Below are 15,500 nucleotides of genomic sequence, written 5' to 3' on the forward strand. Positions count from 1 at the left end.
ATAATATATCGAAAATTGTGTAGGGGGAAAGTACCGTGTCCGCAATACATTCTTCGCCCATTCCTATCACTTATGCACTCAGTGGTAATAGAATGGGCCCCATTCTTTTTTTTTTTTATGTTTGTTTTTTTTTTCCTCGACACTACTGTTGGGCGCCCTTTGACCTTTCATGCGCGTAACATGCAAACAGCCGTGGACTCAAGTATCTATGAGTTCCGGCTGTCCGTGCACTGAAATGTGCTGACGGGGAAACCCCTATTTTCGTTCATCACATTACAGCTTTTGTCATCCGACTTGCCCCATTGATCACAATGCACCCGATTCAACACATTGTTCAATGTGTATGTAGGCATACATGCATTCCTGTTAATGTGTCATTGTGTTCTGGTATCAATGGGTGTAGTGAACTGGTCATTGTTCCTTTCCAGGGTATACCCTATACGTCATGTCAAACTCTCAAACAAGCTAGAGGCAGGGTTTAAAGGGATCATGGCAATTTTCAAAATAATTTTTACAAGGTTATGTTTTGCTCAGTGCGAATGATTGTATACTTATAATATATTTTCTCAATAATCATTATCCTCCCTCTCCATCTATCTATTTATATTTATGTGTGTGTTTTTGTGCGAACATGCATTTTATTGCCCCTTTTAATTCTCGACATGCCCTTTAATGACTTAAAAGCACAAGACATAATTATGCTTCCATACATTATTCTTCTTTTTTGCTTCCAAGTTTCTTCAAATCTATTCATCGACATAACAGGAAGTTGGGTGCTTGTGGTTGTACAAAAACAAACAGAAATCCGTAAGCAGCAGACAAAAAAAAAAAGAAAAGAGAGAGAGAAAGAGAGTGACAGAGAGAGAGAGGGAGGGAGAGGGAGAGAGAGGGAGAGAGAGGGAGAGAGAGGGAGAGAGAGAGAGAAAAGGGGAATCATGAGAAGGAGACCACATTCTGCTACACTGCACGAAAAATGCACGTAACCGCGTCAATTTTCTCAAAAAAAGATATAACAATCCAGAATTGAATCAGCACCGTGAACTTCGACCTTTTGTTCCGTGACGCGAATCTTGGCGGTCGACTTCAGAATTTGAGTCACGTGACCGCCCCCCCCCCCCCCCCCCCCGATCTTATAGTAACAATGCAATCCAAGCGTCTGAAAGGAAGTACGTGTGCGGGGTGTGGTGTTTGTAGCAAATTTGCCAATGAGAGAGAGAGAGAAAAGATGGAGGGCAAAGGAGACATTGTTCTATGTCTCCTTCTTTTTTAGATCAACATGAGTTAAAGTTCGTTCTTAGAAGTAAAATTCCTTTCAGAATCAAAGTTTCCTGACACAACTTTTATATTGTAGAACAGATAATGACCGACAATTAATTCATTTAAAGTCAGACATAGGATGGGATAGTTCTGATTTAACATGCAGTCCCACGTGTTTACATGAATAAAGCAGTGATGTTGTATGGTAGTCACGTGTGCCGGTATGGATAGAATGCCACACAGTTCAGGGGCCCGTTGCATGAAAGTTACCATGGTAACTTCCATGGAATTCTTGATTTTGATTGGCTGTTGAGTATTGTTGCCATGGTAGTTACCATTGGATGGCAAAGTTACCACAAAAGTAACTTTTATGCAACGGGCCCCTGACGTTGGTTTGCACAAGGGGAGACGATGAATTTATGCGACAAGTCCAAATAGTAACTGTACCTCCGTCCATGTTCAGGGTGCAAATTATGTTATATGCTAACAATGATAATATTCTTGGTTTTCAGACCCATATAGAATATGTGCAAGAGCGGAGATTCGTGTGCATATCAATAGGAAACGTTTTACTTAATGACGCCATTATCCTTAAGTTTTATACACTGTGATTGTGAGTAACTTTACTCTTTTAAAATCATGTTGTGTTCTGCGTCTAGTTGTACGTCCTATCTTCACGAAATATTTACTACTCTATACTAGTCATTATTATTGTTATCATTATGTATTATCATTTTTACGTTTGCCTAGAGGAGATTCCAGAGAACTTTAGTGGTTTCACCATTACGTAGTCCTAAGAAGGAGTGCTTATTGTAATCTTTCTAAAGTAGATATAGTTATCAGAAGATATGTTTCTATTTGTGTTGACATTAATGACACGGCGACTGTGGTTTTTTGTCTTACAGGATTTCAATTCTAAATGTATGTCGTGTGGCACTCATGTGCCATACTATAATCGGAGGCTTCAGAGTCATTAACACTGTCCTTGCCATGGAGTCCTACTGTGGAGCTTGCGATGCCTGTAGTATTTTAAAACAATGTAGTCTTCTGGAGTAAATAATGATTGTATACCGAGTATATCAAAAGATGAGAATTTTCGCAAATACACGCTGACATGATGTGCCATAATCAGAAGACTTGGAAGAAATTAATCGAGCATGCTACTGGGAAACCCTGCTGTTAACGGGAAACAGACTCGTGATTCAGAGGGCGCTGTTACACCTGGACCTACGCTTAAGCATCCATTTTCCGAACGTCCGAATAAAACCGACTTGTGGGACATAACAAAAATGGTTGAAAAATATCACTCTGCGTTCGTTTCTTGATTTGGCCGTTGTTAACTCTAGCTGGTTCAGCATAGTAAATGTACTGATTCTTCAAAGGAAACAGCTTGCTTGCTGGCTATAGCCGCGGAAACTTACGCGTCCGTGAGGCTCTACATTATGATCAACAGTTGGCTAGCTTTACGATCTTCGTAACAAAGATGGCGGCGATTTTCACTACATTCAAGAGCGCCCCCTTGAACCGTGGGTCCGTTTTCCTTTAATGGGGTATTTCAAAGGTCACATGTCAGAGGTGTGGAATTGTAGTCGTTGGACTTAAAATTTTATCGCACTCTTGTTACGATTGCTTTTAAGGTCCATAAATGAAACCCATGAAATGATCACCGAGCAAAATCAGTTCTATAATGCATTTCCAAATTTGGGACTTAGTACAGCACATTTACTATTACACTCAGTACTGACTCACGTTAGTAATTTGTTTGTTTGCTGCAGTCGTATTTCCTGTTTCCATTTTCCCATGGCGTTTTGGTCCGAAGAGCAATGGACTTTGGTGAAAAGAAAGCTATAACTGCTAACACTTGGTTTAAGTTGCAATATGGCACTTTTGTTCAGGCGTCTGCTTTGATTCATGCATTGTACGTTTTATAGGCACCTTATTACAACAAAGGAAAAGTAAAAAGTGAAATACTTTAATACCTTTATATACGTATAGAATTGACAAATGTTAACAATAATGTGATTTGACATACAAGACAAAAGAAAGTGTAGGATTATGCCTGTCTGTGAATGTATATTAGGAGAGCATAGCATTTCTCACGTAATCCAAATAACGTTATTAATCCAGGGAGGTGTTTCCACCTCCCTGGTTAATCAAACACCCACCCTCGATTGCGTAAATGCGACAATGTCAAGGAACTTTCCACTGATATGTCAATATTCATAATGGCCCCTTATTCATTATACTATTTATAGCTCCTTTCCTTCCGAACAAGAAACGGTCCTATAAAGTGACATCATTTTGATAATCCCGCACTTTGCTCTTGATTGATGATGATATATTAATCTAATATTGATATGTCCATTGTTTCGTATCCCAGCGTTATCATCTCCTATTGTTGTTGTGTTATGTTTTTTGCTTGCAGGGCACTACATATTGCCATCGTTCAGGACCAACCTGATATGGGTCTGATACGGAGGTTGATTGAGCTCGTCAGACTAGCAGGAAAGTCCGTGGATATATTCAATTACATGCAGCAGGTAAGAATATAGTCTACGTCGCGATGACGTTATTTCTCTCCATTTATGGTTCAATTCCACCCTTAATACGAAGATAAACGTCTACTATAACCGGATCTGCGAGTATACGTGACATGATTAACTTCTTCGCTTTTGCTTATTGATGTGGTATATATACACAGTCGTGTATTTATAGCTCACCCTGCCTGGTATTTAATGTGTGTTTGTACTATCTGTCCATAATTGTGGGTTTTTGTGTATTAGTCACATTGTAAATTTTATGTACTTTTTTTTTCTTAAAGCATCGCATCATATTTCATTTTTATGCCTCAGCCAGGAAGTGTCGCAGGAGGCATTATGTTCTTTTTCTAAGTCAAAAGCTTCTGCACTCTGTGTGTAATATCACACACACACACACACACACACACACACACACACAACTATTGATTGGAGAAGGGACATGTATACTTTGGGAACTTTTCTATGATGTAATTTACCTGTAGTCATTTTAAACACGTGTTACTCTTTTTGCACATAAGCTTTTTCCATCGCTATCACTAACTTTAATGGTTTCACAGGCACAACGCGCTATGATTATGATCTGGGTTTATTCCCCAGATACTATTTTCCTGTTGTTTTTCTTTTGTTTCCGTATGTGTAATATTCTCGTGATAATGTGTCAGAGATAATGCAACAAAAGGAAAACAAATGGAAGGTATAGAGGAAGGAAGGAAGGAAAAGCGTAAGAGGGGAGAGCGATGGAGAATATTTTAAGCATGACGTGAACAACGGATCAAATCAGACATTGCTTCTTTTAATATTGCTCAACTGACTTTGGTGGCCTTGTAACAAATTTCAGGGTTCACTGATTGTGATTATAATACCTACTGAGTATAATGTCAGAGGTTAAAGGGATTGTATAGTTTTGGTTGAGACCTAACTTCAGGTTTCTAACATTTATGGGTGAGAAAATGAGAAACCTCTTAATAAATATGAAAGAGCATGTAATTCCAAGAGGAATCCAACGTTTATTTGCTGAAAATTGGTTTTGAAATTGCTGAGATATCCAAAACAGAGCAATCCGAATAAAAGGGGATTATATATACGATTGCTTTATTTTACTTTGTTTTTGGACGTCTCAGCCATTCCAAAACCGAGAAAAACGATTTTCATCGAATAAACTTTGAGTTCCTCTTAGAATGGTATGCTCTGTACTATTTCATAAGTGGTTTCTTGGTATCTCGCAAAAAGTTAAAAGCCCAAATCTCATCTCCACCAATACTATACCATCCCTTTAAGATTGAAGCCGTGATCTTTCACATGACGCGGGTCTTAGATGTAGATCTGTTCGGGGGTGGGAGGTATAGATAGATAGATAGATGGGGGGGGGGGGGGTATAAGTAGATGGGAGACGAAATGGGTGGGAAGCGTGTAGGGAGGAGGGAGGTGAGAGGACCAGTAAGATGGGAAATGCTAGGGAAGAGGGAGGGGGTCACGAGTGGAAGGAGAGGGGTGCGAGGAGGGAGAGGTGTGGAAAGGAGAAGGGATGAGGGGGAGGGAACATGTTTGGGAAGAGGGGGAGGATGTAAGGGGATGGGGTGGAGGGACCGGAGTGGGAAAAAAAATCTTTAACAGTTACAATATTAGTGGCATGCTCATCGTAGGAATCGTGCCAATTTGATTACAATCGTCTGGCAAATTCATATTGGCCATCATACAAATAAAGAGTTACTTTTTACCATGTAAGGGTGACTTGCAGAAAACTACGGGCTGGTCTGCTCAGCTGGGAAGGATAATTCCTGATCGCACCTGCAGCGGCAAATGAAGAAATGACGCTATAATAAAATAATATCAATATAGTAATGGTATTGGTATTGACGATGATGACATACATTCTCTTTTTAGGAACAGAGTACGTCATTATGTCACTCACAAACGTAAACGCATTTATCCAAATCAATGTATCGTCTCCCTCATGAATACGGCCTTTATGTGTGTATGGGTGTATGTGCCCATTTGGGCTTGTGTTTGTCTTTCACTAAACGCCTATTTCAAGTTGAAGGGTTGTGCATGTGAACATGTCACGTGGGTAATATTTGCAGTACATCGTGTGTATGTCGAACTTTTTTTTAAATTCAATTGTTTAATGGTAGTAAATAGTGGCAGAAGGCTTAACACTTGTGATGTGCAGCCACAAATGCCATGCTATTTAGAGACCGTTCTTCAATCTGGGACGTCTCCACACGCACACTCCCTCACGGCTGAGTGCAAGGAATGCAAATTAGAACTTAATATAATCCCCGTGTACCTCCTTGCTTAAACCAACATTGAGTACGTGCTCAATGATTGACTCCTGTTTTAGTACTATGTGGGGATGTCACCTGATTTTTGATGTGGCATATGATCAACAATAAGGCGACTTCTCTGTCAATACCTACAGAGCCTATAGCTTACACCGAGTGTTGATGCGAATGTCAGTGCAGGGAAACTGGGAGGCGGAAACGCGATTGTTGCGTTTTGCAGGGGAAAAACATAACCTTGCAGTAAACCAGATTCTATAATGTGTCCAAGGCACACTTTGGCACAATCAGAATATGTATACTCCTTATTACAGATCCATGCGAACTTTCGTTGTTGAGCAAGGTGTGTTACAACGCATGCGCAGACGAGCTAGATTATCGCTAACTTCTCTAATTTAAACCGGACCAAGGTTACAGATTATAAGGCTAAACTAAGGTATACATTATCTAAACTACCTTAGTTGCCTAAACTCTACTTGAATTACTGTTGATATGACTAAAATGAACTAAAACGGAGAACACTTATTAGGTCAAACTGAAATAACAATAAATTAAACTAAACCACACAAATATTAATGTACCCTGAGTTGTATGCTTTCAACTTAACCTTTACTAAGCCAATCTTAACTGCACTAAACTGTACTAAGCAAAACCATCCTATAGCAACCGTACAAGCAAGCCTACTATAATGTATTTAAACTATATAGCTGATATAAAGCAGACAGTGCCAACATTCACGAAGCCATTGCATATACAGACTCATTAAAACGAAATGATTGAGTACATGGGTGTAGATAACCGATGGCATTATCTTCACGGAAACGGTGACTGAAGTAGAAACGTCGATTTGGGAGAAACGCTGACCTTTTTGGCCTTTGGTGATCGACAACGTTTGTTGGTTTCGTGATTGAACGTGACCACGAATTAAGTGACGATGGATATAGCTACATGTAGATGAGAGCTATTAAAGGGGAATATTGAATACACCGTCCTTCTATTTACCTATCTGTATGTCTCTATCTATTATATTTATATATCTATTACCATCTGTCTATCTCAACCTATATCTATCTATCTACCTAAATATGTATGTATGTATGTATGTATGTATGTATGTACATGTGTGTATGTATCTATGTATCTATCCATCAATATCTGTGGGGGCACTGTGGTATAGTGGATATGACTACCGACTCCCAATCGGGAGGACCCTTGCGTCCTTGGACAAGATGTTTTAACCTTCCATGTCCCTCTCAACCCAGGTGTATAAATAGGAACCTGGCAATGCTAGGGTAATAATAATGGCAGGGCCCTCTAGTAGAGCAGTGATAACACTGAAGAGGTAGCTGGATAAAAAAAGACCTTATCATAAGTATTATTACTCTTATTACTATTGTAATAATAATAATGATAATGATAATTATTATTATTATTATTATTATTATTATTATTATAATAATTATTATTATTATTGTTATTATTATTATTATTATTATTATTATTATTATTATTATATCTACATAATGTATCTTTTCTATGTCTATCTATCTATCTATTTGCATTCTATGTATGTATCTCTCTTTCTCTCCCTGCTTGTCAGACTCCGCTCCATTTGGCGTGCATCATGCAGAACTCGGACATCATTCGGCTCCTCGTCGAGGCGGGGGCGAACCCGAACGAGGCGGATCGGAACGGACAGACGGCTGCCCACCACGCCTGCAAGAACGGCAGCGCTGGCTGCCTTGGCGCCATTCTCCGATATTCGCAGGTCGACGTGAATCTCAACATTCGGAACTACGAAGGTGAGAGCGTATAGTAGATACCTTCTTGTAAATCAACAACAAATATGCAGTATATCCGTGACTCTGGATATAATTGGGTAAAACTGGTTGTAATTGCAAACTTGTATGCGCTCAAAAAAGGGCATGATCTACGGGTAACAGCCTTTCATAGACAACCGTACTGTTCATTTGGGTTCCATAGCAATGACATCCTTTCTGCAACTTGCTTGTCTTCTTCTTTTTTTTAACTCCACTTCCAAGAAATGTTCTAGCCCCACCTTGAATATTCGCATGGCCTCGAGAAAATGTCGTGTGTGACTCTAAAATTTATCGTGCAGATCGCGTGTTGCCATGGCTCACAGAGTATCCGTAAAATCCTATGTTAAAGCGATGTTAAGTTGATGCACTGTACCAAATAGCCAAGAAATTTCAGCTCAAGGGACTTGTAAATCATGTATCCTTTTCATAGGTTTGGCTCGGTTTACTTTTGACACTTAGTAGTCAATTCATCCCTTCTTCGGCGGAAGGTACACTATTCATAGGCTATACGGTCTGACCGAGTGTTTTACCTTTTCCGTACAGTAATATACATTGACAAAGCAAACCAAGGGACATAAATTATCAGTTCATTCCGAGGAGAAAAAATTGGAAATGAAACTGAAGAAACTGAAGACAATGAACACAACCTCACGTGCATGACTACCCGTTCCACTACAGTTTGCTGTCGTTCGATTCCAGCCTTCAGTTTGTGATTATTTTGACTGGGTCGTAGGGACTGTGAGAGATAATGTCAACAGGAGGAAACGGAAATGGGTGAGATGATAAGACGAGGAATTGAACTATGAGCTGTGCCCGGCTGAAAGTGCACGGCTGATACTTGTCCCGACTTGTAAACGCTAATGGACACGGCTTATAACCCTTTGCGACTTCGCTTTGTTTTTTTATTGTTGTCTGGATGGTTCATAGAAAGTTTCCATCAAGCAAGATTGTCTGCTCTTGTTCTCTGTGTGGATGTATGCTGTTTTTGTTTTTGTATCATTATAGAAGAGAGAAAGACATACAGGAGAAAGAGAGAGAGAGAGAGGGGGGGGGGGGGTGCACAATGCAAATGCAAAGACGATCAATGCTGAGCCTTCCAAGGCAGATCAAATACGTAATACTCGGTTGTAATCTAATGATATTAAGTGTATTTCGCAGTATTGAAAATGAATTCCCATGCTTTTGTACATCTAGAAGCCACACATATTTAATTCGACAGTTCGGATAGATCCCCCATTTTCTTAGGTGCACTTGTTGATATTGCTCAAGTTGGTGGTTATATCCTACGTCTACAAGAGTGGTGCATGTAAGTGCTTGAGTTTATGTGTTCGTTTGTTACTGTTTCCTTTGAACGGATAGAACCGTAATGCTATTACACCTGTTGCTGCTCTCTGTAGCCACGGGTGCCTTGAAGTGGTGCCAAGTTTACCTGGCTGTCGGCACGTTACCCAAAGTTGCCAGATTACGAAATAATGCTCATGTAAACGGAGCCCAATTCGAAAGTGAAATACCACGCAAAGTCACAGCCTTTTCGTGGTATCCCAGCTGGTTGGATACTTATAGTTTTCCTCCTGCATTACTCGTGACATAGTTCGCGACAAATCGAATTTATTTCGACTCTGTTCCATGTGAAGACGCTGATCAGCAGATCACTTTAGATTTATAATGTTTTTCAGTGACTGCACTTACCAGACGTGCGAACTAAAAGTACGAATGATCGTAGGAAATTGCCATGTCACCATGCTGTAAAACAGATACCAGTTTCATATTACGAATTATGTGACGTTTCCGTGGAAATCAAATCTCACGTGTGTTGTAGCGTGATTTGAGTGTACGCGCAGAGCTGTTAAGATGTTTCAGAAAGTTTAAACGAGAAAGATAAACCTGAATACCGGAACCACACAGTACTATATACTTCTCTGTCAGTCCGTCTGTCGGTTTCTCCGTCTGTTTCTGTCTCTCTCCCTACATATATATATATATATTTCTCTCTTTCTTTGTGTCACATCTTTAGTGGGCTCCTGAGTTTTTTTCCGAGTCCCGCTACCTTCCCATTTCTGTCTTAAAATATTCCTCCCATACCTTGGTGCTGTATTCAATAAGTTACGCACGTCTGCATACAAATAATAGACAGTTTCCAGTTAGTGATTTTCTTTCGTTACAGGTCATCGCTTGCTTACGAATGTCTTTCATTGTTACTCACTAGAGGCGTACGTGGTGTACGAAAAAAAAACCCGCACGATTTCTTTCGCGTACAAAAACATACATACATGAACTAAGGCGTGCTTACCCTTTTTTACTCGATTTCTCATCAGATTTTTTCCGTCTTTTTTCTCCCTTTTTTCACATCAACAGGATACACACCACTTCATCTAGCTGCCATGATAGGTAACCCAACGCTGGTCACCATGCTATTAGAGAAGGGTGCCGATCTAAACTCAAAGGTATGTCCCCGCCAGTGGGTTGGAATTCGACCCCTTGGTTGTGTCCAAGACTCGACCCCTCAGGGTGGAATGTTTCCATGTAGTGTGTTACTGGGGAATCCCCGTAATTTCCTAATTCAAAGCTGCCAAGTCTTTCTTATCCTGAACGAAGCTCCCTGCCAATGAAATATTTCTTCACGTCTTGACTAGAGACTATCAAAAAAGTTGTCATATTATATTAAAATCATCTAGTATTCTGTGATATCGGTGTGTAAATGTTACATCCCCGTCTCAATGCTACACGCTAAAAGTGAAAATAAAACCAAGTCATACCTCAGCAATTTCATCCATGTGTATGATTTGTGCCATTACAGCAGATGTAGTCGTCGACGGCACAAGAGTTTTTAGTAGGAAACCGGCCTTTGATTTAGGTATGATTATCCATCTGACTCTTAGAATACAGTATATAATGTGTAATCATTTTCAGGAAATACTTCAGCCTTCCGATTTCTTTCTGTCTGGCTTGCATATTTTGTCTGGTTATTCCATATTTTTCTCCATTCCATCACGACGAGACAATTTCATATGTTTTACAATCCGAGGACTGAAGAAGAACCCACCAAATTCTCTCACAACACGTGTAGCCGCTAAGTGAAAAAGGAAATAGGACACGTATTGTTTGCGAAGATAAAAGAACCACATAGTATAGTCGGATGCCATTTGATGACTGTCTTTCCTTTATCAATCTAGGATTCAAAGAATGGATGGACGCCCCTCTTCCACGCTGTCACCAACCAGGACACCAAACTGGTCCACAAGATGCTGAGCTCCGGGGCTGAGGTCAACGTCCAGTCCTACTCCGGCAACACCGTCCTCCACGTGGCCACGGGGCGTGGCTACACCGACATCGTCAAGATTCTAGTCCACTACGGGGCCGACATGAGTCTGAAGAACACACAGTGGGACACTCCAGCCACCATCACCACTGATAAGACAGTACGTGGCTCTATTGTCTCTGTCTGTCTGTTTTTCTGTCTGTCTGTCTGTCTGTCTGTGTATTTCTGTGTCCCCTGAGGCTTTGTCGTCCGGAATGCCTGCTGACTTTATGGAGCATGACCTAAGGTTATGGTAGAAACGTGCTCAGAGTACTTTGTGTAGACTTCAGATGTTCCTTTCTGGAGAGATTTGCTTATCATTTATCAGAGAAATAGTCAAACACCGTTTCTTGTTGTATATATATAACGAAGTTGCAGTCGGATTTTTCTTCGACAATTCATAAGTAACTGAATAAGAAGGTTAATGTTGACATGTCTCATAAAAGATCGTCTCTTCTTTTTATATGCAAATAAGAACATCGAAAGTCACTTCTCTGTTCAACTCCTGTGGAAATTTGATCTAAGTTTCAACGTGAAGAAGAAAAGTGTTTGAACAAAGAGTTTCTCGGCCATGGCACAGTGCTTCTTCACTGTGGTCACTAGAATGAAATCCGCTCCTTCAGCATACTGCATCCTCTTCAGAACTTAGCGACCCTCTTCTGCCACGTTGATTTTTGTTTTTTGTAATCACAAAACATTCCGTTATCGTCTGGAAGCCGTACTAGTATATGCGTGTGGGTAGGGTACAGCGGTATAGACCAAAATTCTTGTCCGAAGTATAATGTCGGTAGGCTTTCTTATCGTAAGGGTGGTAGTCAGTCCAATAGACCACCAGACTGTGAATGACTCCTACTTCTTATCTTTGCAGATGTCAACTCTCCTACGAGGCCTGGGAGCTGGCAGCCCGCAACCAAACGATACATCGTCACCCTCCGCTGCTACTCCGGCTCCGAACCTACCCATACCCATCAATGACGCTTACCTGATCAGACCAGCTACAGTAGCAACAACAAGTGCACCGTCCACTGCTTCCAAGCCCTCAACTGTCACCACTTTGACCACGGAGCGGCTAAAAGGGCCCGCCAACGAAGTTTACACGGTGACCCGTTCTGTGACACGACAGGATTCCGTGAACGCCGGGGCAAGATGCCGGTCGCCCGAGGGTCAGCGCGCCATACACAAGCAGACACAAGAGCGGCTCCGAAACTCGATACAATTTCGTAAGGTCGTCAACGAGCTCCGAAGCGAGTCCCAGCAGCGAAGGCCAGAAGGTGGACCGCCGACTACGAACAGCGAAAAGGTGGTCGTGCTCATTCCATCGAGGGTCGACAAGGAAGGAAGGATATCGGTAATCGAGAAGGAGGCGGAAGCGGGAAGTGGTTCCAGCGAACGGAATGCTTTCTTCACTCAACTAGAGGAGAAGGTGAATGCGTCCACCACGGCATCCGTCATGAAGTCGAAAGACGTGAGCAAAGTCCCGAATCACGCCACGTCCCATCCTGCAGCACACTCTGTCATGGTCAACATACAGCCTAGACAGACTCCAGACGTAGTGCCCTCCAGCGAGAGAGGGGTTTCTCGTCTCTCTCCAGCCACCGGTAGCAGCCCGAGCAAAGTGAAGATGGAGGACAGGAGGGTAAAGACTGAGTATGCCTATCTTATCCACAAGGACGCACCGGTGGTTCCCAGTGTCAACGGTCATATCGGCGCATTGCTGCTTAATACCAGTGGTGACAGTGAGAAGAAAGTAAACAACGTCAGCAACCTTCCACTGCCGAGGGATCCCAAACCGGAACCGAAGTCTGCCGAGGGTTCTCCGAGGAGAAACGAATCCGCGCCGAGCTCCCAGTGCCCGGAGGCAGCGATAAAACCAGCCACGCCCACAGTACTGTCCACAGTGGAGAGTGAAAACGAACTCCGCAAGAGCATGCTGTCGCTGCAATTCAAAAACAGCGGCGCTTTCCTCGGGATACGCCATGAGAAGAAGGCTGAGCAGGTCACCAGCGACCAGGAACGTGAAGAGGCAGCTTCTGCCATCCTCGCCATTGGCTCGGCCTGTATCAAACAATCAGCCGCGCAGCGACAAGCATCGCAGACCTGCGACGCAGATTCCACAGTCAAATCGGAACCCATCAGCCCAACCCCGGTTCTGAGCAGTACTAGCGACACCACTCCCTCTTCCCACTCACGCCCCTTGTCACCGCCTGTCCTTGAACGGGAAGGCGATAAGCCACCCCCGCCCCTTCGACTCGCAGAGTACGACGACGACGAACCTAGTCTCGTCATCGACGAGAGCTTCAAGATGAAATCGAGAAAGAAGACGAGGACGCCGACGAAGTCGGTGCCAAACCTGTCGCCAATGACGCCCGAGTATACGGGAACGTCGAGCGATTCGGTGAAGCTCGGCAAAGTGAAAGTGACTGATCCCAAGAAACTGTGGAAGAAGAAAGCACTCGCTACGATGGCCGAGGCGGAACCTAAGAGGAAGCGAAAGAAGAGCGAAAAATCTAGCAAGGAGTTGTTGTAAATGACTCTTCAACTATCGTTGGCTGCCATTGGGCTTACTATTGTTTGTTCATATACCTCAGTGTGTTGTAACCTTCCTTCGTATTATGTTCTTTTTCTACCAGAGAGTGTAAAACAACAATGTATTACCTGATCAGACTCACCCATTTCTCTTGAATATGCGCATAACTTCAACGGAAATCATAATCAATCTGCATTCCATATCACAAGAGATGTTTGGATTATCAAGCTCAGAATTACACAGTTCAGGAAGTCTCTGCTTCCACTGTGCCTGAGCCCCCGGATTCAAGATTTCAATTGACTCTTTTTTTTCTGTCTTGATTTAAGTTCGATTCACTTCTTTTAATTGCCGTATGCTACTAGTATCATATCCCCGACTTAAAGAGAAGAAATTGTTTTGCTTTTCGTGTTCCGTCGGGGGAAAAAACAAAAACAAAAAACAAAATAAAACAAAACAAAACAACTTAATGAGAACATGTCTCTATGAAGTGCATATGGCAGACACACCATGTACTTATTTCTCGTAGTTTATGTCACGTTGGTGTATGCGAGTATGTGTGTGCGTTTGTGTGCAAAATGCTTTTCAGTAGTAATTCATTTGACATGTGAAGGGATGGCTCAGCTTCTTTACATGCGATAAAACAAAGGACTTCGCAGTTCGATTAAAATGTTTTCTATGTACACGTTGTACTTTGTGCCGGCCCTCTGTCACTTGTTTCCTCCGCACACTATCTCAGATTAGCCATTCACATTGTGGGGATTTCATAAAGGGAGAATATTACATGCGACTCCTGTTATAACAAATTCCTCGGGACCGGCATTTTTCTTTCACTATATCGAAATTTTGCTAAAGCTGAATGATGAAGCATAATAAAGATATATGGATAACGTTTTTTTTTTCGATCTGAATTTGTACCTCGTTGTATCGAGAATTTCGTTATAAACGTTTTCGTTATAACGGGAGTGCAATGTTTACATGTATGGATGACGTTTTGATCGTCAGTATGAAATGAGAAAGATCGAATGACTTCAGATATATAAAGTACCTCGTATATCCACTCAGTAAAAAATTCCTACGTTATTTGGTATCCCTGTAGGTAGTTGACCTCTCACAAAATTATGCTAGAGAGAGAAGAAAGGAATGCAGTGTATCAAACTCATTGTATTGTTTGATGTCTTTTTTTTTTTACGTCTTGTGCCTACTTCTTTACGGAAATGCAATAGAAATGATACATTGAACGGCCAATTGAAAGTACTTAGAGGAGTATTGCCATTGCCAGTTTTTCTGTGGAAATCGCTATGAAGGAATGTTGTATGGATATTGGTTACCTTAGTGACGAGACAAATCACTTGAGAAGGGTTTTGCTCGTCATTCCGATTCTCTCCTCTTTGATGACAACTGTTAAATGACGATGATGCTTTAATGGGTATATAATATTTTTCTTTCATCGTCTGTATGCGCAATGTGGCATTGAGTGCTAGGATTTTTTTTTTCAAATTTAAAACGTATCATCAAGTTGTTTTCCTCCCTTTATACGCGCACAACCCTTAACAGGTGCTTTAGATGTTTACCCACAAGTCCAGTGTATCACGCTGCTAGAGGCAAAATTATTACACTCTATTGCCTATGAATGATGGGATTATCGTATACGTGTAGGCCCTATGTAGAAGTTTGTGGTGTTTACTCTTTACGATGAAATTTTCAAGGCCTATGAATGATAGGACCATGAAATACATGTATATCTACAATTCTGTGGTGCGAACTACGATCCTTGCACCA

At 41.6% G+C, this 15,500-nt stretch overlaps 1 protein-coding gene across 1 annotated transcript in view; it reads left to right on the forward strand.

The window, feature by feature from the left end:
* LOC139708475 (uncharacterized) overlaps positions 1 to 15,096 on the forward strand; it is a 30,703-nt gene extending 15,607 nt beyond the window's left edge. The window contains exons 3-7 of the mRNA XM_071620427.1: positions 3,683 to 3,797; positions 7,677 to 7,878; positions 10,252 to 10,340; positions 11,070 to 11,315; positions 12,063 to 15,096. Of these exons, the coding sequence (XP_071476528.1) occupies positions 3,683 to 3,797; positions 7,677 to 7,878; positions 10,252 to 10,340; positions 11,070 to 11,315; positions 12,063 to 13,721 (2,311 nt within the window). The 3' untranslated portion in view covers positions 13,722 to 15,096. The remainder of the gene's footprint in view (positions 1 to 3,682; positions 3,798 to 7,676; positions 7,879 to 10,251; positions 10,341 to 11,069; positions 11,316 to 12,062) is intronic.
* The last annotated feature ends 404 nt before the right edge of the window (positions 15,097 to 15,500 follow it).

Source organism: Diadema antillarum, unplaced genomic scaffold, assembly GCF_040938485.1.
Source record: "Diadema antillarum isolate AM-2024a unplaced genomic scaffold, OU_Dant_1.0 seq00001342_RagTag, whole genome shotgun sequence".
Lineage (NCBI taxonomy): Eukaryota > Metazoa > Echinodermata > Echinoidea > Diadematoida > Diadematidae > Diadema > Diadema antillarum.